This window comes from Crocodylus siamensis, chromosome 13, assembly GCF_052110815.1.
Source record: "Crocodylus siamensis isolate JL-2025a chromosome 13, ASM5211081v1, whole genome shotgun sequence".
NCBI lineage: Eukaryota > Metazoa > Chordata > Crocodylia > Crocodylidae > Crocodylus > Crocodylus siamensis.
Genome location: NC_143407.1, coordinates 5,708,136 through 5,733,264, shown reverse-complemented (window position 1 = coordinate 5,733,264; position 25,129 = coordinate 5,708,136). Strand labels below are relative to the sequence as shown.

The 25,129-nt window shown below is 55.0% G+C and overlaps 1 protein-coding gene across 1 annotated transcript in view; it reads right to left on the bottom strand.

The window, feature by feature from the left end:
• Window positions 1-25,129, bottom strand: part of PLEKHA6 (pleckstrin homology domain containing A6) — a 119,325-nt gene that overhangs the window by 17,413 nt on the left and 76,783 nt on the right. The window contains exons 5-18 of the mRNA XM_090025207.1: window positions 21,779-21,859; window positions 21,243-21,357; window positions 20,135-20,239; window positions 19,709-19,781; window positions 18,313-18,413; window positions 13,076-13,251; window positions 12,132-12,620; window positions 10,944-11,454; window positions 9,999-10,085; window positions 8,273-8,326; window positions 4,669-4,749; window positions 2,454-2,522; window positions 1,307-1,387; window positions 491-640 (exon numbers count right to left, since the gene is read on the bottom strand). Of these exons, the coding sequence (XP_089881333.1) occupies window positions 491-640; window positions 1,307-1,387; window positions 2,454-2,522; window positions 4,669-4,749; window positions 8,273-8,326; window positions 9,999-10,085; window positions 10,944-11,454; window positions 12,132-12,620; window positions 13,076-13,251; window positions 18,313-18,413; window positions 19,709-19,781; window positions 20,135-20,239; window positions 21,243-21,357; window positions 21,779-21,859 (2,173 nt within the window). The remainder of the gene's footprint in view (window positions 1-490; window positions 641-1,306; window positions 1,388-2,453; window positions 2,523-4,668; window positions 4,750-8,272; window positions 8,327-9,998; window positions 10,086-10,943; window positions 11,455-12,131; window positions 12,621-13,075; window positions 13,252-18,312; window positions 18,414-19,708; window positions 19,782-20,134; window positions 20,240-21,242; window positions 21,358-21,778; window positions 21,860-25,129) is intronic.

Below are 25,129 nucleotides of genomic sequence, written 5' to 3'. Positions count from 1 at the left end.
AGATGGTTGGGGCCACTACAGGGGGAAAAAAATCAGCGGAGAGGTGGTGGCACCAATGGGTTAGGTGGGTGTAATTACTGAATTTCACCCTCTGGAGTCAGGGAGCTTGCAACCTCTCTGATCCTCACGCCAACACCGTGATGCCAGACCCCATGAAGGGACCGCGATGCGCTGGTCAATGCATTTTGAGGGTGGGGAGTGGATGTCCAGCAAGTAAAATGGGCCTGGCAGACAGTAGTAGAGACCGGCTCTTTCCACTGCTAAGGGATCCAACCCTGCTGTTGAGCAAGACCTACGCTTGGGACCCTGATGGCACAGAGCTCAGGACTCACACTGGGGTGTTGCTGCTCCACTGAGGAGCCATGCACGGGGCAGAAGGGGACCCCTAAAAGCACGTGCCAGCTTCCCCCTGCTCCATCCTTCCTGCAGTGCAGAGGAGCCTGGCCCAGCTCAAGGTCCCCACAGGCGGCCGCCCCAGCATCTCTGTTACCGTGCTGGCCTGGGACAGCTCCACCCGGATGTTGATGAGCTGGTTCTGGAGGGATTCCTTCTTGTGCAGCAGCTTCTCTGGGTAGGCGGGCTGGCTCCCAAACATCTCCAGCTCCTGGTGAGTCCCCATCAGGGCGCTCTCAAGGCTCTCCTAATGGCAAGATGACAATGAAGCCTTCAAAGCCCTCCTGCTCACCGAGCCACCTGACCTGGGGAGTGGAGACATGGGCACCTAAAAGGGGCCTTCTCCCTGCTGAATGGGTGGGGGGTAGCCAGGCCCACTGGAGCCAGGTCCACTGGTGAGAGGTCCTGCAGGAATGGCTGCAAGGGACACTCCACCAGAGACCTACGAGGATGGCGCTTGGTCACCATTGCATTAAGGCAGCCGATGACTTGGAAAATCTGGTTTCAATTCCCAGCTCTGCTCCAGGTGCCCTTTGTGATCTGGGGCAAGTCACTTTGCCTCTCCAGGCTAGTGACCCACCTGCCCCAGGGGGTCACCCCTGCCCTCCTCAGAGGCAGCACTGCAGGCATGCAAGGCACTTGGCCATGACAGCACTGGGGCTTCAGAAGAACCTGATGCTCTTCCCATGTTGCAGCTATCCTGCCACAAATATCCCAGCCCACCAGGCTGTTTCCAAGCAGGCAGACAGTTTTCACCACCCGGTGTCACGGTGGCTTAAGGAGAAATAGAAATAGCTACATCATCACTGCTGCTTCTAGGCCATTTCCACCCAACGGTGACAAGCCCAGCCTCAACCACCAGGTCTGCCCAGGGTGACAGAGACTATCACGCTGGGTTCCCCTCCCTGCTCACCTTCTCTGCCCGGAGCTGCTGCACCAGCCTTTCCTGCTCCCTCACCACCTTGTTCTGCTCACACAGTTTCCCCAAGAGTTTCTGTCCCCAGGAAAGGAAAAGAAGAAGAAAAAAAATCAGAGCATGAAGAGCTGTCACAGGGCCCATTTGCCATGCTGCCACAGTGCACCAGGATCATGTAGATAAGGATGGAGCAGGCTTTTTGTGGTAAATCAGCAAGTCCATCTCCAGCTGAGGACAAGACATTGGACCAAATCCTGACCCCAGTGATGCTAATGCCAGAACAACCAATGAATTTACTGGGGAGGGGACATGGCCCCTGGCCTGTCTCCCAGCGGATCAGCACTCAGTGCACCATCTGTGATATTAGACCCTAGCCCAGAGGCACCAAGGGACCTCTCACTGCTATTTCTCTTTCAGGACCTTCTCCCTAGCCCAGTGGATGGTGAGGCGGGAATACCTGACAGCATCAAATGGAAAATAAAAAATCATCAGGATTCAGTTTCTTAGGGTGAAGAATCTACAGTCAAGGGTTTCATTTCTAGGACTGGCAAGGTAAAACAGCATCACTTATAAACCCCAGGCGAGTCCTTTTGGAAGACAGGAGAATCATTTTCCATTACTGAGTCACTGCTTCACATGTAGGCACCTCTGGAAATATCTAAAATATTCCTTTAGGATCTATGAAGAAAAACGTTCAGCAACCTACAATCTTCCAGGGCACTTTGGGGCATATTTACTAGGCTGATCCCAAGTGGTTGCTGTATTACGCGAGTAGCAAGAGCGATCTTCAGCCACTTCTACCCTCGGTCTTACTATCGGTGGACAAGTAATGAATTATCTGAGTGGGCTGAAAACACACAAGAATGTAAGAGTGTGTAGAGTAGGAGGGAGAGATGCAGTGGAAAAGAGAGCTCAGAACTGAAGCAAACTAGCAAATGACACTGGTGAACAGCAGTGAACGGGTGAGCAGTAATGCCCATTATCCCTGAAGCTCTGCCATGAGAAAGGGTGCCCATCCAATGACACACAGCACAGGCGGGAGGTGGGAGAAAGCATGACCACCCAGGGGTGGAGGATGGGTGGCTGACAGCATGACGGCAGGGAAGAGGAGGTGGACAGGCAAGGCAGAGAGAGTTGATCTTACATCCGTGTCTTGCTCGCTTATCTTGTAGGCGTGCAGAGTCTCTCTGTAAGCATCCGGAAAGGGAGATACCTGCAATAACAGGAACCAGTCACTACTGCTCCCTCATGTGGAGAGCTGAGCCTCTGGGGAGACCCGAGGTCGTGTCTGGAGTCCTTGGAGAGAATGGCTTCCTGGCTGCCGGAGCCCTAGTCCCCACCACAGCCCTACCAGTTGAACCCCTTTGCCCGTAACATTTAGCAGGGGGCCAGGAAATGAAGTCCGAGTGCTCAGCCACCGCATCAGCCATCAGAAAGAGTCCAGACTCTTCAGGGTCTGCCCAACCCAGTCAACTCCTGCTGGCTGCTCAGATCTGCCTCCTCCCTTGGAAGCACAAGGACCTGCTTCCAAGGCAGGGAGCTCCTCCATGCACAAGATAATGCCCCTCTCCTGTGCATGCGGGAGGGTGCACAACATCCCTTCTGCAAAGGATCTGAGCTATCGAGCCGCACGTCAAGCCTGGGTCAGTAACTGGGCAATCACGCGGGCAAGCAATGGTAACTGGCCACCCGTGCGGGCAACTGTGGGGTCAGTCAGGAGTGGAGTGTGCAGTCCGGCATTCCCTTTGCAGGTGCACTGGGCCCTGAACCAGGGTCAGGATATCCCCCGTTTCTAGGGTTCAGCTCCTCAAGGCGAGGAGTAATGTATCGCAATGTGAGATCTCTAAAGAAACGCTGGGTCTTGGCTGCCCTTATAATGCCAGGGAGGTTTCTTGGTGTGCATAACAGCTCAGCACCCGGCGAACACAACGGGCAGGGATGAGAAGAACCTGCTGAAGGAAGTCTCAGGGGTCCCCTCACTGGGAAGCTGAGGCTAGACAGTCTTCGCTAGAGCTAAAGGCCAATGGGAAGCGGCCAGCGGCAGACCAGATGCCACACTCACCACAGTCACTTTGGGGCACTGACACTCGCTGCTTAAGGCCTCCAGTGCCAAGCTCAGCAGGATGCAGGACTTGGCCCCTGGGTACCTCGCGGCATCAAAGCAGGACGGCAGAGCCAATGGGAAAGCAGCTCACAACGTAGCGCATCCCCATCTTGCATCTGGTTACCTGACTGCCCCAGGTGGCCTGTTCCATTTATGGAGTGGATGCGAAGACCTTTCTCCTCACATCCAACACTATCCCTTTCTCAGAGCAACACGGCACAGCACAATGCACAGCCACCCCCAGAGGAAGGCAACCAAGGGATGCAGCAGAGGCGTTACATGGACTAGAACAGCACAGTGCCCAATGCAAGTAGGCAGAGCTAGCACTACACTGACCATGACCTTGGCAAGGGTCCTGCCTGAGCAGTGGTGACCTCTTATATCCACCAAGAACCCCCTGCGTTCAGAGCAGGCATGGGACATCTAGAAAATACACGTAGTAAACATTCAGCAACACTGAGTTTGCTTAACAAAAGTGGCACAGCTATGAATGGAGCTCTGAAAGCATGAATGTGTGGCAGCTGACTCTCCAGCATGGTGCAATGAGATGTTGCTTTTATGACTGGACCAGCCAGCGGGGTGTTTGGAGTCTGGAGTTACATAAGAAAAGAGCCTAGTACTTGGTACTTGTACAGCACTTTCTATATTCAGAGAATTGCGTAGGTTCAATGCAAAGCTAATTTCTAGCAGCTTGACTGCAAAAAGGATAAAAGCCTACTTCTGCTGCCAGATGATGGGAGCACTCCTATAACATAAAGAGCAGAGCTGGGGCTTTGGAAATGATGACCCCAAGTGTTAAATCTACTGAAATACAAAGGTGGAAGGGTCTTATCCTCAGCTCACCCTCACAAGCCTAGAAAGCGCTACCCTCTTCACAAACCTCAAGGCAGCTCAGCGAATTGACCGAGGCTGCTCTAGAAGTAGGTGGCAGCGCTGAGATTTGAACTCAGGACTCCCTCCATGCCAGTCCTGTACTCCATCCCCCACACAGCGCTGCCTTTGAGGACAATAAGCTACTGGGGTTTTGAATGGCTTATGGATGTGTTAGTGAAGCCAGTGATGGCGCCAGCAGGTTCCCCCGTGGGTGACGTGTCAGGCCCCACAGATGCAGGGTGTGGTGTTTCAATGAGCGGAGATGTCGGGTGGCAAGATCGCAAATGAATCGTGTCGTGCGAGAGGGAGCTGCACGATGGTTCTGCCATGCAAAGGCGGCAGGAATGGCATTGCCGGGGGTGGAGTGGCCGCGGTTCCTTACTTGCATGTAGAGCTGGGCCCTAGGGGAGGAGTTCTCCACCATTCTGTTCACCATACTGATCAGAGTCTCGCTCTCACTCATCTACAGCAGACAAGGAAGGAAATTTCAGACATCAGCAGAGACGTTGCTTCTCTCTTGGGTCAAGCTCCAACGTTCAGAGCACAGCGTGGGACGGCTGCGGGCCTGGGTCAGGAAGTGTTTGAAGCCCGAGTGCCTTGCCCAAGTGCTGTGCTGCCAGCTGCGCCAGCAGGTGATGGGTTCCAGGGGCACGCAGGATCTTGGGGGACCCTGTCCCTGTTTTGACACAGCTCTGAAAATGCACACAAAACCCCCCTTCCTGGGCCGAGACTGAGTGCACAACGGACAAGTCTCCCAGAACCACTAACATTTCCCTGCCTCCACAAAATATTGAGGGCACCCCCTTGGCTGCATGGAGCTTCCTCGGCCTCGGCTCCTCCTCACACTGCCTTAGCACGCGCATTACAAGGGCCTCAAAAGAAGCCCAAGAGCTTCAAAGTGAGAAAAGACCTTGAGTTCTGCCTCTGCTAATGAGCAGACAGCAGCTCAGAGCAATCACAGAACAGGCGCACCAGGAAAATCGCAGCACCGTGACCTTACCTCAGCCTTGGGCTCCAGTTTCTCTAGGTTTAAACATGAGAATCAGTCTGCTGGGGCTTATCCATGCAGGAAGTTGTGGAAGAGCTGATTAACTCCCATTCCTGATTAACTCCCTATGTGGACCTTCTGGAATAAGAGCACCTGACAGCCAAATTGGCTTAATCCACATAGGAAGCGAATCAAACCAATTCAGAATAAGGCAGTCTTATTCCACATCAAGAGCTTCCTCGGTCAAAGGGAATGATTCAGGAATAGCTATTGTACTTTAAATTCACACCCAACTTAATCTGAATGAGCTTTCCTGTGTAGACAACTCCTTTGTTTCCACTGCATGTGATACTGCTACTGTTGGACTGGAGAAGCCTCCAAATGAGAATAAATCTTTGAGGGGGGTCAGAGAGACCTGTGTATCACACCAGATGTGTGTCACAAACTTCCCGTTACTCACGGGAAGTTCTGCATCCCAAATGAAGATCATCTGTTGGCAGGAGAGCGCAGCCCCGGGTACAATGGGGTGGCACTGCTGAAGGAAGTACTATGTCTCTGGAGCTGTGTTTCCTACATATTGGAACATGCCCTCTCTGCCTTGAATGTGCTTGTCCCAGAGATGTGCAGGGTACAAATAAAGCTGTCCAGCCTATTCCACGGAAATCAACCCAATGACTGATATGGCATGACTGCATCAAAGGGAGTGGGTACCAAAGGCTGAAAACAGAAGTCATTGCAGAGCACTGTAGGACCTTATTTTGGCACATGGCTCTTTTAAGATCCTTGTTTGGGGAACAGCACCCACCAGATGCTACACATGTCTTTAGGAAAAAGAAAATCCTTAATGGGGAAATAAAACCTAAAGACCCAAATAGGCTCTAGCACACTCCCTGGTTGGCTCTGTCGTGCTCAGAACTAGAAAAAAACCCCAAAACTGTGGTGCCTTTAAATGGAATAAAACAGGGGGGAAAGTAGGCACTCCACATACTGCAACAACCCACCCTTACTGTTGTTCACAGGAACCCCCCAGGACTTTATATCAATTTCCTGGTTACCCCGAGCACACTGTGCTTTGTGATCGTAAGGCTGCTTGTGCCAGCTTGTTATCATGAAGGGGCCAAGAGCTCGGTGGGCTCCTGTAGTGTTGGGCTGCAAATCATCCATGGCCGTAAGGTGACTACTGTGTCACTGTCTGCTTTGGCAAGATTGCCCCGGCTGGCTGATGACAACGGGGTGGCTCCTTAGTGCTCCACCCCTGCCACCGATCTTCTTTTTAACATTAGATGTAGCTCTGTCCCCTAAGATCCAAAGGTCAAGAGCCTCAAACAGGAAGAACACCAGCACGAGGATGGCAACTAGCTCCTCCTCGCTGAAGGGGTCAGGGTGAGGTTTTGTCTCAAGCTTTCTCCAATGTTTAAACAGAGAAACACGTCAGTCAGCAGGGCCAGATCTTCTGCTGGCATGAATCACCATCGCTCTACTACCATCACGGGAGCTGTCTCAGTCCTCCACCCACCCACCATGCTCTGTTCCAGCTCTCCAGACAAGCAGGGAATGAGAAATAAAGGAGAGAACTGGCCTTAAAGACATGCTTGAAAGCATGACTTAAACAAGTCTCTCCAGAAGTCAGTAGGAAAGGAGGAGGGCATGGCAAGCCTTTTAGGAAGCATTTTAGAAAGGACTCGGTGAAATGCTGCTGCCAGGGGCTGCGAAACAACCCAGAGAGCTCTGCTTGCCTGCGGTCTCCTTGCTCGTCTTTGGCTCTGCTCCAAGCGAGGCAGATGCATCTCAGTGATTACTCTACTGATGGGGATTTACAGACTCTGGGAGCCTAATGAGATAGTATTTCAACAAGGAAGCCGTTCCACAGACAGAGAGGCAGGCCAGCGGCAGGCTGCAGCACCGGCCCAGGGATCTGTAAGGGTTTTCTTCCCATCCACGTTCTAATCTGAAGCCACACCTGCAATTTTCATCTCTACGCTGCCACAGATGTCTCCTCCCAGGCTTTCCTTCTCCCACTCCCAGGACGGTGTTCATTACATCCAGCCTCAGATGCATGCTGGTGCTCAGAGACCCGGGACCTGGGCTTACAGCACCAAACCCATACAACGCAGCACCAAACCCTCTACTGAACCTTAGCCGGGTTTAGGTCACTGGCTTCCAGTTATCTCCGATTCCTGCCTCTCCCCCACAGCACACAAGCTCATGCATGCAGGGAGCTCATGCAACGCTCACAGCTGCTCCCTGCCACATGCAGCAACTCCACACAGATTCCTTAAACTGTCCAGCCTGGCCCAAGCCGTCCTGTCCATCCCTCTGGTTCCAGCTGCTTGGGTAAAGACCCCGACTAAGTCAAGCGTCACCTCATGGAGCGACTCACCCCGTGGTAAGGAAGGTACTTGTAACAGCAGGAAGGACTGGGCTCTGGGCCCAAGTTAGCAATGCTGCCAGATTTTGGTCACATGTGTAAATCAGGCGCCAACACACTGGTGTAAATCAGGCACAGTCCCATTGGAATCAATGCATTTACAAGGCTGGGCGAGGAGACTCGGGTGCTGAGATGAAAGCTCAGCCTCCCCCATCCCTTCATGAAAGCTGTAAGCACTTGCACTCCCATTCACTCACAGCTGCTTGGGCCTCAATCTTCTCCTGTTCACACCAGCAAACCTCTGCTGCCCTGACTGGAGCGACTCCTTATTCACACCTCGGCCAAGTGCCAACTCCACGTGCACCTGTCACCGCACCACTAACCTCACAGGTTCAGGACCCAGAGGAAACATTTTTGTCTCTCTCCAGTAACCAGGGACCCTGCCGACGGGTAGAATGGGGAAAAAAACCAAAGACAACTCGTGCGGCCATCATGCCAGGAGAGGTTGTGGGATAGATGTCACGGGGCGGGATGCAACCACACTGCACTGGGAGGCGGGGAGGGGAGATGGTGCAGGACAGGCAGGAGGGGACATGAGGAGCATGGAGGTTCACAGCCAGCTCTGCCTACCTGCTGGTCCAAATAGTCTAGGTTTCTTTGCAACTGAAGGTCTAACAGTTCATCCTACCAGGAGCCAAACAGACATGCGGCAAAAAATGAACACACGGACAAACACAGAGAAGAAGCAAAGCGTTAGGCGGAGGCCGGAGAAAGGCAAAGAGCTCTGTCTAGCAGATGGAGCAGGAGCTGCCTCTGTCTGGTTTGTAGGTCCCGGGATGTTGGCCAAGGGAGGACCTGGTGCCCTGGGCTTAGCAGGACAGAAAATACCTTCCGCACTCCCCACAGGAACTACCCCATGGACTGCGTTCCTGCCCTCGGTCACCTAGCACTTTCTGCTGGATGGGTCTGGGACGGCAGTGAATGAGAGCCTCCCCCCTCCACTGTCCACTCCCAACAGTGCTAGGAAGGATGGGTGATGGCATAGCTTGGTGTCTTCGTAACGCCTTGCTGAATGGTCAGCTCCTGCCAGGAGAGGCTGGGACTGCAGCAGCAGCTGACAGTCGCTCCTCCATTCTGGCCTACAGCGGCTGCTGCTGGGCACGGCAAAGCTGGCGGCTCCTCCTGTGCGCTCCCTGCCCCTCTCTTCCTCCCACCCCGCTGCTTCCCCTGCCCCTCTTCCCAGGGCCTGGAAAGCTGGGGAGGGAGCCCCCACATCCCGGGCACCAGGACTCCATCCTCACATTTCCACATGCATCACCCCTGCGTGCACAGCCAGGCAGTGAGACAGCGATGGGAGGAAAACAGGTGTGGCAGGGGCACAGCTTAGAGTCCGCCCAACAGGGCACTGATATCCAGGCTGGGTTTTACTGGCAGGTGAAGGATCAGGGCCCCTGTACAAAGCCACTGAAGCTGTCAGGCAGCAGACTGGAGACCCGTGGCCTCACCCCATGGACTCTGGCTGTCCCCCACCACCCAACCCCTGAGGCACCCGAATGAAAAGAAAATGTTCAGGGCAGTTTGGAAAAGAAACAAAGCAATTGCAGCCAGAACCAGAGATGGGACAGAAGGGGGGAAGGGAGGGCTGTGTCCACCCACAGTGTCCACCTGGCCCCTTGTCCTGGAGGCTCATCCCTTGAGTTGGAAACAGCACAGCAACCTGAGAGCGTGCACCAGAGCTGTGTTTTCCAAGCATCTCTGTCTGCTCTCGGTGGAGCGATGACCCCAGAATCAGGGCTGCACAGGCATGCAAGGGAAGCACATGCCTTCCAATGTGTCCCCTTCCAGGGGCAAAGCCAGCTGGCTTCAGGAAGGGCAGTGTACTAGGAGCAAACCGTCCCATTTGGGGCCCACCACAGCCGGCCCCAAATGGCACCAAGGACACTAGAGAAGGGACCCTGAGACCTGTCTCCTACATGTGCCAGCTCAGGCCAGCCTGACAGAGGGTGCTCAGAGCAGACTTGTTTCCTCTCCAGGCTTCCTGAGCGGGCACAAGCCACCCTCCCATCCCCGTGGGTCAGTAAGCCATGTTGTGCATGCCCCATTTGTGCCCAGGCACCCCGAGGCAGCAGGACCTCCAACCAGTCTGAATGCAGGAGCTGGGAGCTGCACCCCAGATGCCACGTGTGCCTCTTGGCTGGGCACACACTAGAGCTCTGAGACAACCCTCAGTTACTGGTGCCATGCCCGTACCAGCCTCTTTTCCTTTGCCCCACATTGCTAACATGCCCCCTTCACTTCAAAACTTGAGAGAGAAGCAAGGCCAACAATGAAGCGACAAGTCGTTGAGGACACGTACCATTTTATCGTGGACGGTAGGAGAACCCGGGTAGTTGTAGGGATACATTCCTGCAGGGACAGGCCTCCTGTCACCCAGGTAATCATACTGAGAAGAGAAAAGAGGCCCCAGACACATGTGAGATCTTCACACCGCTCCCCAACTACCACCCCGGTGTGCAGCACTCAGTCCCAAAGCCCTCTACAGGGGTCTTGGCATCCGGTAGCTCTTCTCAGAGACGGGGGAACTGCAGAGCCAGAGTCCCACACTCGAGATTCCTCTTGTGGGAGAGAAGTCAGGGCTAGGATGGATCTGAGCCACAAAGCTCCAATCCACATCCAGCCTTTTCTAGCATTCAGGGGGTTTGCACCCAGCTGCACAGTGCTGCCTATGCAAGGGTCCTCTGCATTGCCCCAGCCTGGACAGCCCTGTGCTCACTGCCCTGGAAAACCCAGAGAAGGCTCCTTAGTTCTTCTTAAAGGGCTGAGAAATCAGAATTATCCTGCCACCCTGCAACTGTGATGTCCCTTCTCCCCCGGTATCTGTTGCCCTGGCGTTATGACCCATGCCAGACCTAGCTGCTCACCAGATTAGGAGCTGCAGGCAGGAAACGACCCTCTGAGCTGAGTCATCAGCGCAAGAACACCAGGGCGGTGCCGGAGACGGGGCAGGGGACAACTGCAAGAGCTCATACCCTGCAACCAGGCCCTTCGCTGCACACACAGCACTTGCAGAGAGGGGGGACTGACACCCCTGCTTCAGCCACGCACGGGGCAGGTTTAGCCCCTACTAGTCTCCCCACAGCTTGTCGCCTGCCTCCAGCCCTGCTCATGCCCCTCAACCATGCCCTGCAGCCCTCTTCTCCCTCCAGCCCCAGCTCTGCTGATGTGCCCTGCCCCCACCTGGCTGCTCCCCCAGCTGCTTGTGAACAGCTCATGAGAGCGACAGGGTGTGGGGGGAGTTTACCTTGGGGGAACTGACTGATCGCCTCATCATGTAGGCTGCGGGGTCAGCATAGATCTCCTCGCTCCTTGACGGCATCCTCTCAAAGCGGGCGCTTGGTGACCTGACTGGAGAGTACATCCTAGGCCGGTTGTAGGAGCCCTGGCTGGGCGAACGGGGCACGGACCTGGAGCGGGGCTGCAGGGACATCCTTCGCAGGGAGCCCGAGGCTGCATCCACCTCGTCGTAGTACACAGGCTGCCGCACTGGGCCAGGGAGCCAGACGGGGACGTCCTGCCGGCCGCAGCCTGGGCGGTCCTTCCACTCCCGCAGCTGGTAGGTGCCCCCGTTGCGGAAGGAGTGGCGCTTGTCCTCCAGTGCCCACTGTGGGTTCACCCGCTCGTACGCCGGCATGGAGCAGATGCTATCGGGGCGCACACCCGGCGGGTAGTACTGGTAATCGTCAGGGTACTGAGGCGAGTAAGGGGTGTAGTAGTCGGGCACCCTCCGAGACACCGGGTAGAACCTGGTGGGGCTGCACCCCCAAAGGAAAGAGCAGAGAGGGGTAGGGCCCTGTACAAGGGGTCTCAGCCCTGCCGAGCTCTGCGGCTCCTGCCCAGCGCCCGTGCTGCTCGCCTGGGAGGGCAGAACCCATGTGGGGGTCCCTCGGGTGTCAGAAGTGCAGCACAGGTCCTCAGAGAGGGGCCTGCCAGAGCCCTGCTTCTCCACAGGAGACCCCCAGATCTCTTTCCGACCCTGATGCAGGGCATTTTCCTTACGGTTAGAGTCCTCCCCTGAAATGGTGACCGGTGCAGTCACCGTAGGGAGTCTGCTGGAGGCCTGAAGTGATGGTTCCCCTCTGCCCCCGCTTCGACCCCATCTGCCCCTCTCAGTCAGTTGGCCCCTAGGAGCAGTCCCCAAGGCCTCCTGAGCTCTTCCCTGTCCAGCTAACCTTGCTTGTGTGCGACTCCTCTCTCCCTGCCTCTCCATCTATCACCGTACCCTCCTCTCGGTCCCGGGAGTAAGCCACCTGGGGTGTGTCCACACAGCACATGGTTTGGCCCCAGTGCCAGGCACAGTCTGGGATGGAGGTTTCATCACCTCCCCAGACGGCAGGATGGAGACCAAGACAGGGAACTTTTCCTGCCCTGGATGAAGAGCAGAGCAGTAAGACCCCCCTCGTCATGCCATGACTGCCCACAGCCCTCTTACCTCCTCAGCTCTTCTGGTGGGACTGTCCCCCTGCGCAGGTTCACCCACTGCTGCAGCTGTGTCATGGAGCTCTTCCTTTGGGCGATCTTCTCGGGGTTGGTGCGTGGCACGAAGCCCCGTCGGTGCACCGCGCTCTCCCCATCCTGCTGTGGGTAGGCAGTGCTGCCGGGGCGGCTGGGGGATGAGTACTGCCAGCCATTGGGCTGGGATGGCCTCTCCACCCCTGCGGATGCCCGGGGACCCTCAGGGTACGGGCTGCCGGGCTCGGAAGGCATCTCCTGCCCAGCAACGCCGTTGGTTTTGGCCAATGGCTCCTTCTTGCTCTCCACTTTTTCTGGCTTCCTCTCAACCTTCTCCGAGCCACGCCCATCCCCCTCCCCTCGGGTCTTGACCTCCGGGTCCACTTTGGGGTGCTCCCTGTGGGCAGCTGGCCGGTGGTGGTGGTGGTGTTTGGCCGGGGGGATGTTCTCAGAGTCCGTCTTCTCATGCCTGCCAGGGGTGAAAACACACAGAGCCTCATTCCCTGCCACACAACCCAGGATGTTAAGGGCAGTCCTGTCCCTTCCTCCCAGGGGCGGGGGCAGTGGAGTCCACTGGAAGCTGGTTACTGACCCCCTTGTCTCTGAAACAATCCCCAAAATTGCTGCCTTCTTACCTCTGACAATGGATCTCAGTTTCCCACCCCTCCGTGCTGCAAAGGACCCACCCTTCAGCTTACTGCCAAAGGCACCGGTGGCTAATGGCACTGACACGCCACCCCAAAGACACCCCAGGTTTCTGGCTGTTGGCCCCACCATGCTCCCAATGATCTAGGATCTGATCCCTCAGGACTGATGCTCCCCGTGCTCCTAACACACCACCAAGTCTGGCCCTGATCTCTCCTCTTCCCCCACTTCTCCACAGAGGCTCTCCAGCCTCCACTAAGAGGTGCCTGCAGTGCTGACCTCTGGGCGGGTGGGATCTGCACGCGGGCAGCTTCGCCCATGGCTTGGATCCAGGCCTCCTGCTCCTCGGTGTTCTCAGCACTGAAGAAGTAGGTCCGGATGCCTGCGTGCTCAGCCTGGGAAGAGAGGCACTGCTGGTTACCCCCTGGCACTTCCTCTACCCAGCACACGGTCACCTGCAGTGAGGGAAGAGTGAACACAGAGACAAGCAAGAGGTCAGTCATCCAGCCACAGCCCAGGCTTGCTAGCTGAGACGGCTTGGAGCTGTAGGCAAAGCCACAGCTGGCAAAGCCCAGAGCCTGCTCCAGCACAAAAACCCCACAGGGCCAAGAAAATGGGGCAACCAGGCCAACTGATGACCACTGCTAGAGGTTTACTGTGACCCACCCCTGAGAGCATCTGGAGAAGCTGGATCTGGGTTACCTGCTATGCCCAGAGTCCATCCAAGCTATGTGTTGAAAGTCAGTGCAAGGCTCTGAGCGCACCTCATCTAGCAGCAGAGGAGAGCTGGATAGGTCCAGCTGGCCTGGAGGTTGACCTGAAGCTGCTCTCCTGATACCCCGCAGCCTGGGAAGTGGCTGGGGACTCCTGGCACATAACCCTTATCTAAAGAAAAGCTACAGGCCCTTGCAGTCCTCCTGACTACAACAGCTTCCACCCATAGTGCTGCAGCTCAAGCAGTCACATCAGCACCCCCGCTGCCTGGTCCACTCCCACGAAGATGACCCAAAGCCCAGACCGAAATACAGCCGACCATCTGGGTGGTCAAAATCTACGTGTGGGTTGTTCCATCTCTGGCTTCAGGTGCAAGGAAGACAAATATCATCTTGAGAGGCCCCCGGGGTCTTAACATGAGAACTGAGCTGGTCAGAAATCTTCACAAATGCACCCCCAGTTAAAACCAGCTTTTTGACCAAAAGGATATTTGCGTGGGAAATGTTCCTTTTTTGATGAAACAAGATGGAAACCAAGACTTTTTCCATCTTTTCAGTTCCCCCTTTCTCCCTCTTCATTGCCCTCCCTTTTCCTGTGGGGAGAGGAAAAGTAGGGAAAGGAGAGAGGGGGAGAAGGAAAAAAAAAAAAACCCTGAAAGAGTGAAAAGAAAAATAATGTTTTTATGCAAAAATGTTGTTTGGCCAAAAAATGAATTCCAAACAAACCCCGAATTCTCTGTTTTTGTTGGAATTTCTTCTCCTGTTTGGACTTGCTCTCATGAATTAGCTACCAGCCTTCGAATACTAGCTCTAGAAGACTCTTTGCTGCCAAACTCATACAAACCTCCGTCTTTCCACCAGTCTCCATGCATTGGGTATTTGTAAGCATTTGATTGCAGGCTGACCCCTTGTGATCTGACCCCCTTGGTTGGGGGAGGATGGGGTTGAATGAGGCATGCTGGGACCGGCCGAATCCCTTGGCTTTCTGGCATGCATTCGGAAATGGAAGGAATATACTACCTATTTGGTGGCTGTGTGCTGGAATTGCAGACGGGCCCGTGGAAGAGACCTCCTGTCCAGAGGGGATCCTCACGCAGAGAAAAGGAGGAAAGACAGACAACAGGTCAAACCACCCGAAAGGCAATTCAACTGGGAGATGCGTAGGCAGGTGAGGCAGGGCAGGAGCACCCAAGACGGGCAGAGGAAGTGTAGCAGAGGTTGTGCTCCGTGCTGCATTAACCTAGAGCCCAGGGGCACTATCCTGCCCCTGTAATGTCTGGCCAGGTCCTGACCTCAGAGATCTAAGCATGTGAGGACTGCAGTTTTAAGACTCATCGGGAGCACAGCTAGAACACCAGCCACTGACCCTGTGCACATCAAGGACTTTGCATGCTGCGTACAGTACCAAAATAAACCTCACAACACCATTGACTTAAATCACATGGTTTCTATGCTCCAGAAAATGGGGCTTGATCCCCACCCTGCCCAGCCCTTGGGTCTCTGTCCAGAGCAGCTTGAAAAAAAGTCAATTCTTTTCCCAATGGAAATTTGGAAACATTTTCACTTTTGTATCCAGGCCCCAACACATCTGGCTTTTCAACAGAAGCTTTTGAAAAACAATGTTTATAATGCACAGTCTCTGTTTCCACACATTTTGCAAGCCCGGCCCCCAAATCTAACCCCCCCAGCAAAACCCCAGACAGATTCATTTGCAAGAAATGCTACCATTTTCCATCCCTCTGGTTTCTTGATGGAAACATTTTTCGACAGAAACATCTTTCTTTGGCGCCTTGCAAATGAAGCACTGACTACAAGTGTGTGCAAGGCCTATGACCCAGCCAAGTGCCATGTAAGAACCACAGTGTTGCCCCAGGATAAATTTTATCCCGAGTGTTGTTTTCTCCCAGGCCAAATTCTATCCCCTCTCAGAGGCTTTGCTGAATTGAGGCCTAAGCACACGGTTCTGTCCTACTAAAGTCTGTGAGAACCAGTGCTTAAGTCTGGTACTTTCCAGTGCACGCAGAACTGTACAGAAGCCAGTGGAGCTGGACAGAGCAGAAACTAAGGCAGAAACCAGGTGCTAAGCTTGTGCCAGAGAAGTGAAGTGCGACCTCGCCCAAGCCCTGGAGCAGGTCAGAGGCCAAGGGGATGATAAAAGAGGAGAAAGCCTCCAATGTCTCACACTCTCTGTGGCTGGAAATGGACCCTGGCATCATTCCCATGAAGCCGCACCCCCTGTCCTCCCCTGAGCTGAAGGGGTTAATCTGACTGGCAACAAGTCCAGGAGGCTGGATCCATTCCTTCTTAATGGCCTGGCAGTCTTTTGCCAATTCTCAAACATGTGCACTCTCTCTCTCTCATTTTATTGCAGGAAATAGGACAGAGATACAGCAGTTCAGCCTGGGAATGGCTGAGCTGAGCATAAGGCCTCTGTTTGGAGCTGCCCTGTGTGATTTGGGGGCGGGTTGGGTGGGAAATGTGTGCATTTCATTGCGTTAATCCGACATGAGCTCCAAAGATGCCTATAAATAAACCACAACCAAATGAAAGTTGCCCTCTGAGCATGTGTGGGTGGGTGTGTGTGTGTGTGTGTGTGTGTACAGCACTCCCTCCTGCCGAGTTATAATCTCAGCACTGGCTGTGTGTAAGCACATGTGTAGGATTGCATCCGTGTGTATTTTTGATTGTGGCACATGTGTAGCTGTGGGTGTGCTGGGCTTTGTTTGAGCAAGGGCTGGGTGTGAATGTTTGTGAGGGTGAATCGATGCGTGTGTGCGGCTGTTAGTGTGAGTCCAAGTATGACTGTCCTTGAGGTGTGCATTAGGTGGGTGGATACAAGCATGAATGAGAAGGGGAAGTGTGTGTGTGGTTATTTTCAGCATTCAGTGAGGTATTATTGTGCCTACCTTGTGCACAAGTGTGGCACTATGCATATATGCATGACTTTATACATGTGCCTTTGAATATGTGCATGGGGGCTACATGTGTGTGTGCACACGTGCATGCATATGTGTGTGCACACACACAGGACCATGCCTGGGCAAGTTGTGAACAGGTGCACAACAGAGGTGTGTGTGTGTGTGTGTGTGTGTGTGTGTGTGTGTGTGTGTGTGTGTGTGTGTGTGTGTGTGTGTGTGTGTGTGTGTGTGTGTGTGTCCCCGTCCGTCCAACAGCATGCTTACAAGGAAACATGGCCTCCAGCCCCGCTCCAGTGTTTCGCAGCTCCCTGGCAGATATGCCTGCCCACCCAGAAACTTGACAACTAGAAACTAATTATGTGCTAAACAATTATGAAGCGCTTCCTTTCTTTACGCTCTAATCAAAATTAGTTAGACAGGGGGCAGAGGACCTCCCCGCCCTGCACATCCGGGCTCGGAGGCCAGCTAAGGAGACACTTGGCAGGAGTACCGAGTAACGTGGAAGAGCAAGGCTGGCTGTGCTGCTTAATACAGGGGGGTCATTTAAAACAGGGAGCAAGGCTTGCAGCCCTGCAGGGAAGTACACACCCTGCTTGGCACTGGGTTGCCGGTGCACTTCGATCACCCTCCGCACCAGAGATATCTCCCCTTGTATAGAGGGCTGAATCAGGCCCCATTTAAACCCCACAGGCAGGGAGGCCTAATAGGGACAGTGATGTCAGGGGACTTGTGGGGAGTGTGCCTGCCTCAGCCTGCTGGGTCACCCTTAGCAAACTCAGTGCCTCAGCTTCCCCCCTCCCTCTCAGGGATGAAAACTGCAAGCATCATTGACATCATCACCGTGCTGCCTTTTGCACATGGTCATGTCCACTCTCCATTAGCAGTGGACTCGCATCTGCTCAGCACCCCTGACTGGCTAAAGCCACTGAGAGCTCAGCCTCCTCCAGAACGAGACCCGAGCATGCTCCCTCCCCACCAGCGTGATGCGGGAGTCCTTTCAGCCAGTCTGGCGGGTGGCGACCAAGCGCCCAGAAATAATGCACTTTAGCAAGTGCTCTCCGCCCCAGGGCGTTCCTTCCACTTGGCTCACAGAGCCGCGCAGCAGGGAGCCTCCGCACAGACGGGACCCGCCTGTCAGTGGGAGGGGGTTATGAAGCATGAGTACAGCTGCGCAGGAAATGCATGGAGGGCAGGCAGGTAGGGCACATTTCCTGAGGGGGGACACTAGAGATGTCAGACTGGACTCCATGCACACTCTCTGCAATTTTGCCCGTGGCTAGGATGGATAGCGGGGCTCTTCCTTGGACTTGAGCCCCTCCCTAAGGGACTGGGAAGCTTTGCAAACCATGTCTGGGTATTGCAGACTGGGTGAATCTTTACTTTCAGGCATTACTGGGTAAGAAACCTAGAGACCCAGTCTCCTTGGCTTTGCCCACGTGGCCTCTTGCAGCTTGGCAAAGAATCGCTTATGGCAGGGGGAATATTTGGTGCAGGCATCAGTGACAAAGGAAGGGGCAGGGGACATGGCAGTTGAATGCAAGGGGCCTGGAGCCCTCCAACCTGTTCAGAGCAGGCTTAGACATCTTTAAGGCAGAGCTTCCACCCCACGGTGAATCACACCTGCAAGCTGGCCCCACATCTCCCTCCCTTCAGCTTGCTGCCTGCCTTTGAGGACTTTCCAGATCCCATCCCTACCTCCCTCCGTGCACCAATTGCCGCTGGCAGCTGAAAGCTGAAGCAGGGGGCTGTGTTGAACACTGCCACTCCCCAGAAGCTATTCTCTGCATGGAAGAGGCCGCGGTACAAGCCCTGGCCCTGTCATGGCCTCTAGGAACCCAGCCAACAACCGAGAGTGCCCAGCAGCCCCAGGGTGCTGCACACTGACCTTAAAGGTGTGCTTCCGGCTGATGTTGTCTGACGGCTGGACGGCCGCCACCCGGAAGCTGAGGAGCGGGATGCTGCCGAGGATGTTCTCCTCCTTCTCGTCTGTGTGAAGAGGACAGGGCATTAGACGCAGAGCCAGTGGGGAGCAGGGCCTCCTAGGCTAGGCTAGAGACCTGCCTGCCCCTCCAAGCAGGTGAGGGAACGTCTGAGAAGGCTCCAAAACTGGGAGCGACTCCCTCTGTCCCACTGCTGAAAGGGAAGCAGGGCTCCCGGGCCAGGCAAGGGCCCTGATGGAGCCGGGAAGGCAGAGTCTGGCAGGGCAGGCTGCCAACCCACCTGTCAAGCACGGCTCCTGCCCCTGTTGCATCCGCCTGGCTCTTCCCCCTGCCTCCACCCTCCACTCCCAGCGGCACACGCAGGCCCGTATCAGTCACCACTCATGGCGCAGGCTGGTTAATTATTCATGCCCACCCTCCCAGCGCGCTGCCGGGGATGAGGCTGAGCGAGCTGCCTGCCAGAAGCCAGAGGCTGCACAAGGTGCAGGTGGGGTGAGGGGCTGCCCCCAGAGCCCAGGGGCAGAGAGGAGGATGGGGCTGGGAGCTGGGGTCAGAGTCCAAGGCTTGCTTCTTTAGCTTCTTTGAAGGAAGAGGCTGCTATATCCCATGCCACCCACCGACCGGGAGCTGGCGTGTGGCCACGGAGCCCCTTGCATGCTCTTCAAGTCCTGTGACACCACTGACAACAGCTGTGTACTGCCGGCCAGGAGGCCTGGCTTGCTCTGGGACACACAGGCCTGTGGCGAAGGGTTCATTTCCTGGCATTAATCATTTGCTGGAGTGGGAGAGGCAGGTGGGGAGGTCCTCAGCCAGCACCTCTCGCACCAGCTCCCAGCTCCTCCAAGGATGTCAGCTAGGTGAGGAAGGGAACGGCTCTGTACTGCGATGCAGCTGCCATCCTGCAAGGCTCTGACCTCTCACGACTTCCTTACGTGTACTCAGCACCCTGCTGGAGCCTTCCAGCACCACACACAATTACAGCTGTATCCTTGTCGTACGGCTGGCTCGACCTCTCCCACCTCGCACCCCACCAAGCTGCCTTCCCGGCAAATGTCACTCTTTGAGGAACGCCGCCCAGGCCGTCCTCAGTCTCAGGACTCTGCCCTCACTGCCGTGCCAGGATCCACATGACATGGTCTTGCCTCATGTCAAGAGAGTAAGAAACTGGCTGACAGACAGCAGAGAGATGCCGGAGAGCCGCAGAGGCCCGGAGAGTAGAGACCAAACAGAGATGGAGATGGTGTCTAGCTGTGCCTGACTGGAGCAACAGCCTCGGCTGCCAGAAAGTCTCAGGACCATGCACTGGGATTGACTCGATTTGTCCTGTACTCTGCCACGCACCTTTGTAGTAGAAAAGGCAGCGATCCACCAGCACAAACCAGCGCTTGTTCCACTGCTTGACCCCAGAGCTGGCCTGCAAGAGAGGCAGGAATGAGACCAGTCCCCCACCCTGTTGCTGCGTGTGGGGCAGAGAAAGGGAAGCAGAGAGCAGGAAGCCGGTGCATCACCCACAGAGAAGGCAAGTCTGGCATCACGCACCAGCTGGCCCTGGGGGCTTCTGGGGGAGGACGGGCCGTCAGGCTGGGTGGGAACCCAGCACCAGTGCGCCGTGTGGACCAGGAGTGTGGGGACATGGAAGATGCCTTGGCAGGAGGCTGGACAAATGGAGTCCCAGGGGTCAGGGGAATCTATCAGGGAGGATCATTAGCTAGGGTGGGCACGACAGAGACACGGGGCTCCTTGAAGGCAGCACGGGAGGGCCGGTACCTGCTTGTAGAGCCAGCCGCTCCTGGTCACCGCGGCGTTGGGATTTCTCTTCATGGAGTTGGAGCGTTTCCCAAAGGCAATCCCCTTCCTGGAGGGGCGCGAGGCCTGGAGGGGAGGGAAGAGAAGGGCTCAGAGTGCCTTACATCAACGCAACAAACCCAGGAGGGGCTGCCAAGGCCGAGGGGTATTCCTGCAGCTAGAGGAGCAGGGGGACGGCATGCCCGGCTGCTGTCTGGTACCAAGGAAGGCTGCATCTCACAACAAGGCGCTGCAGCTGGATGCCCACCAGGGAATCTCATCCCTTTACGTATCATTCCCAGGCTGACTCTTGCTCTCAGCTCTATCCCATCTTTTCCCTACAGGGAGATCGAGCTGCATCAAAACAGCTGCAACAGCTTTGCTGAGGCCTCAGACCCAGTCAGTGACTTTCCTCAGCGTGCAAGGAGCACTGCAATGATAATTCACCCCACTGCCTCGCTGATACGCAGCACATCTCAACCACAGATCTCAGAGTGCTGCACAAAGAGGGGGTGCAGTGTCACTGTTCCCATGTTGCAAATGGAGAAACTGAGGTACAGAGAAGGGACAGGACCTGCTTACGGTCACGGAGTCTGCAGCAGAGCTGGGAACAGAGCCCACATCTCCTAAAGCCCCAGGCAGCACCTTCATCACAAGGCCTGTGTCCCCCCTGGATGGCCCCGCATGAAGGCTGGGTGTTCCCATTGCAGACTCTCCACCACTGGCAGTTTGCAAGTGCAGGTTAGATGCACATGCAACTGGGATGGGATGGAGAGGGAGGTCCCTGCCCTGAGCAGAGGGATAAGCTAGCTGGCTCCCTGAGGTCTCATCCAGTCTAATTTCTATAGGGTACTCGGCTCCCCAAAGCAAATCCCTCAGCCTAGCTATAGCTATGTACCAGCTGGCATTTACCGGGGGTAGTACAGTTGCTTGCCACAGACCAGATGCCCATGGGAAAAGAGCTACATGCAGAGAAGGAGGAAGTGAGGGTTTCATCCGGTAGGTCAGGGCTGAGCAAGGGGCAGATGCCAGGAACCCTGGGCCTCCCTGCCAGACCTGCCCGGATCTCTACCACCCCTGTGGGACCTACCCTTCCATTTGGCCGTTCCTGAGGCACCTCGGACACCATAGCGTGGTTGGATGTTTCGCTGTTAATGGCCGCCGGTCGCTTCCCGCCTGCTTTGCTTGACATGTCCAAGTTTGATCTGCAACAGAGAGCGATAAGGAACACTCTGGGGATACCTGTAAGATGGCTGAGGAGTAACAGTCTGCCCCACAGGTCCACTAAGCCAGCGAACTCACAACGCCCTCCCAGACAACTCCCACTGAAGCCAAGCGCACTGAGGTGAAGGAGTCAGCCCTTCCTCTGCCATCCATGGGTCGGAGCCAGAGTAAGTCAGAGCCTCCTCCGTTTGCTCAAACATGCATTGCGAAGCCAGGGGCTCTACTGTCTCACTGCAAACCTTTGACTTTCTCCACCATTTCTGGCCTGGGGATCTCCAGAAGCATTCCATTTCCTTCAAGCTATTTGCACTTTCACACTCTGGTTTCTTCATTTAAATCCACACACACATGTGCATACACACACACAGTGCCAGGAACAGCAGGGCTCGGGAGACAACCTACTTTTGCAAGTCAAATCGTATGTTTTCTTCTGGAATCTGTGCAGTCACTGGATGCAGAAACGTGGTCCGTCTTTCATTATGGCTGCAAAACACACACGAAAGCCAGGTGAGGTTAGCGGCGTTGGACTGCACTGAGTGACAGGCTGGTAGAGGGACCAGGAAGCACCACTGCCCTTATTAGACCCAATGTACCCGTTCAGAGCTGCGGATGCAGCTGCTGCAAGATATTCCTCAGACAAAATTAGCCCAAGGTGAGGTGGTTACCTCAACCCAGGCACATTTTCACACTGCTCCAATGAAGGACAAAATGCTGCTTACAGTGACCTTATCTCAGCTAAAGACAGGGTAGGGATAGCAATGCTTCAGGTCATTAGCTTGGCATTGGGGAGCGGTGGGGGAAGGAGTCAGGACAGAATCCCCTCTGCTACTATCCTACCCAGCTTAACACTGCACCGGGAGGGTTCACCTTATAAACACAACCCTGAAATATCCTTCACTGGCTGCTGCTGGTGGAGAGATACTGGACCAGATGGACAAGCAGTCTCCTCTAGGCCAGCATCTCCTAAGACAAAAGCAGAGTGAGCTCGAGCAAAGTGGTGACGAGCTCAGTATGTTCTGAGCATTTCTAAAACTCACTCAGGTCTCAGAGGCACATGAGCTTGACTTCTTGATGAGCTGAGATGCGGGGTGTTAGTGATCTGGGAAAGCAGGCTCTGGGCCAGGAACAGACGAGATCTGTACCCCCCGCTGGGCAGAGCCTGAGCCCAGGGAAGTTCTGCTCACACTTGCCCATTCCACCTGCCAACTCTGGGGGTCACTGCTGTGATTTCAAGCCAGCCCCCAGCGCACACCAGGCAGTGACTATGCCTTTGAGGGACCAAAGGAGTGCACGCAGGAGCCTGGCAAACTAGCAGGGTCATCTCTGGGCTGAAGGGAGAACAGAGCACAGAGAGAAACCTGTGGTCCAGGCCTGGCTGCAGGGAGAGGGAGCTCAATCACAGCATAATGCCGGCACTCTCTTCCCGCTGAACACAGATGCCACAGACGTGGACCCTCCTTCCGCTGGCCCTTCCCAACCATGCACCCACTTCCCCATGCCCACGCCCGGTCTTGATGGAGACAAATCATTTATACCGCATTTCTATTTGCTCTGGCCTAGCCATAGCATGCACAGATAAGCATTAACCCCTCAAGTGGCCAGGCCATTTCCCCCACCGAGTTCACTTGGAGAAGCACAGTGCATCAGACACGCAGCTTCCACACACACCAAATGTCAGGATAGCCCTCTTACAGCATTCGTGTAACATCCCACCACACCTCAGTCCCTGGGAGGTTCCTCTATGCTAATCTTGCAGTGCTACACAGCCGCTTGGCATGACAGCCACAGAAATGGCAAGTCCACTGGTGGCCATTATAACATATCACCAGTGGACTCCAGCTAGCAAGGAAGGGGTTAGACAGGCACTAGAAGTGAAGGGTAAGCAGCATACCTCGTATCCAGCTGGCATGGACTTCATATTGACAGTCAGACAAAAAGACCCTTTCAAGGCCCGGCTTTCTCTTAGTCCATTCTGCGCAGTAGTCAAGTCAGTCCTTTCAGTTGCTACCATGCACCATTATTACACAGCCCCCAGATTTCAAAGCACCTTATAGAGGTGCGGCGGTATTAGTCAGTACGTTTTACAGATGAGGAAACTGAGGCACAAGGCATCAAGGGTCTGAGCTCCCAGAGGTGTTGACCTCCCAGCGACCGCATACGGTTGTAGGTACTTAGGACTTCTGAACAGCAGGCCCCAAGGGCCAGGTTCAGGGACCCTCGCACAGGATGGTACTTTACTCTTTGGCCAGCTCTGCTGAGATTCACAGCACGGCTCATGCCACAGGGTGTTACTGGACGGAAGGGAAAGTATCAGCATCTAGACTTCAGTGATTCAGCCTCTCATCTGGTCTGTGGCAGTGCAGAACAGATGTTAGAAGACCTTGCCCCCATCCTCAGCTCCAAACACCAGCCTGCAATGCCTCCCAGTGAATTCTTGTCCAACACAGCCTGGGACAACCCTGGATGTTGGATACCTCAGTCCACAGCCTGCTCCAAAAACCACCGATTCGCATGGGTGCAGCAGACCAGAACTGAGCCCCTTGCCTCTAGTGCGAGCCCTGACTGCGCAGCTGCATTGCGGAGATAAGGCTATCAGTGACGGACCAGGAGATAACATTTTCCCTCAGCACCCAAACGCCGGGGACTAAATCACAGGTGCCTATCTCAGACAGCGGCCGCATGCTGCCCTGGCACATGCCACTAAGCCGGCATTATGCATGGCCCATGGGGCCTCTGTAGGCTGGGTATGAAGGACTACAGCATTAAAGCAACACCTGTACTGACCTTCATCCTGCTGCCACCTCCACTCCTGGATGCAGGCAGTGGAACTGCTCTTGCCTGAAGGATTCCAGGGGAGGGGGCCAAGCCAGGCCATCAGCCCGGGTCCCTGGCCCACTAGAAACCTCTCCAGAAGCAAAAGCCACAAGTCCTCACTCTCCCCAGGAGACCATGAAAAGGCCCACTCCAAAGTGCCCCTGACATGGTGGATGGATTGGCAACAACGGATTACAAATGGCAGCAGGACCTCCCTTCTCTTCCCCTTCCCTAATCCACACGCTGCATAATCTGCGCAGCAAATTTCACCCGCATTTCCCAGCAGAGCTCGCAGAGCAGCAAGCGGAAGGAGGCCTCTGATCGCCGAGACCCCGTTATTTCTACGGGACATATCACAGAACACTGACTGCAACATGATGAGATATTAACATAAAGCTAAACTACAGCTGTCAGAACAAATTAGCCCCATGACATTCGGTGAGCCATAATCCCTGCTTGGTTATTTTGAGATGGGAAAGCCTTGCTCCACAACAAAATAGTCCCCAGGGCCCAATCCAAACCCCAGGAGAGTCAATGAGAGTCTTTCCATGGACTCCCCTTAACACTGGACAGAGCCCCAAGGTTCATCCACAAATCCTGGAGCACATTAACCACTGCCTGTTGGTGTCATGCGCATGGACACAGTGATGGTAGTATGAAAGTTTATTGCCATGTGGGAAGGGGAATAAACAATTTCATTATAGTGATAGAGAGGTGCCTTACACTAAGGGCTGTGCTGGCATAGTAATTTTCATTAAAAGTAAAGCAATACCCTCAGGAGCACCGTTCAAGCACAAGAAGCCAATGCATGGAGTTGGTCCAGGCACGGGCACAGTTCTGGACCAGACTGGCATCATCTGAGTCTGAGCTTGCCCAGAAGAGCCGCTGTGTTCCTGGTAGGCCAACACCTCCATGGGCAATGTGTCACTCTTGGCTTCC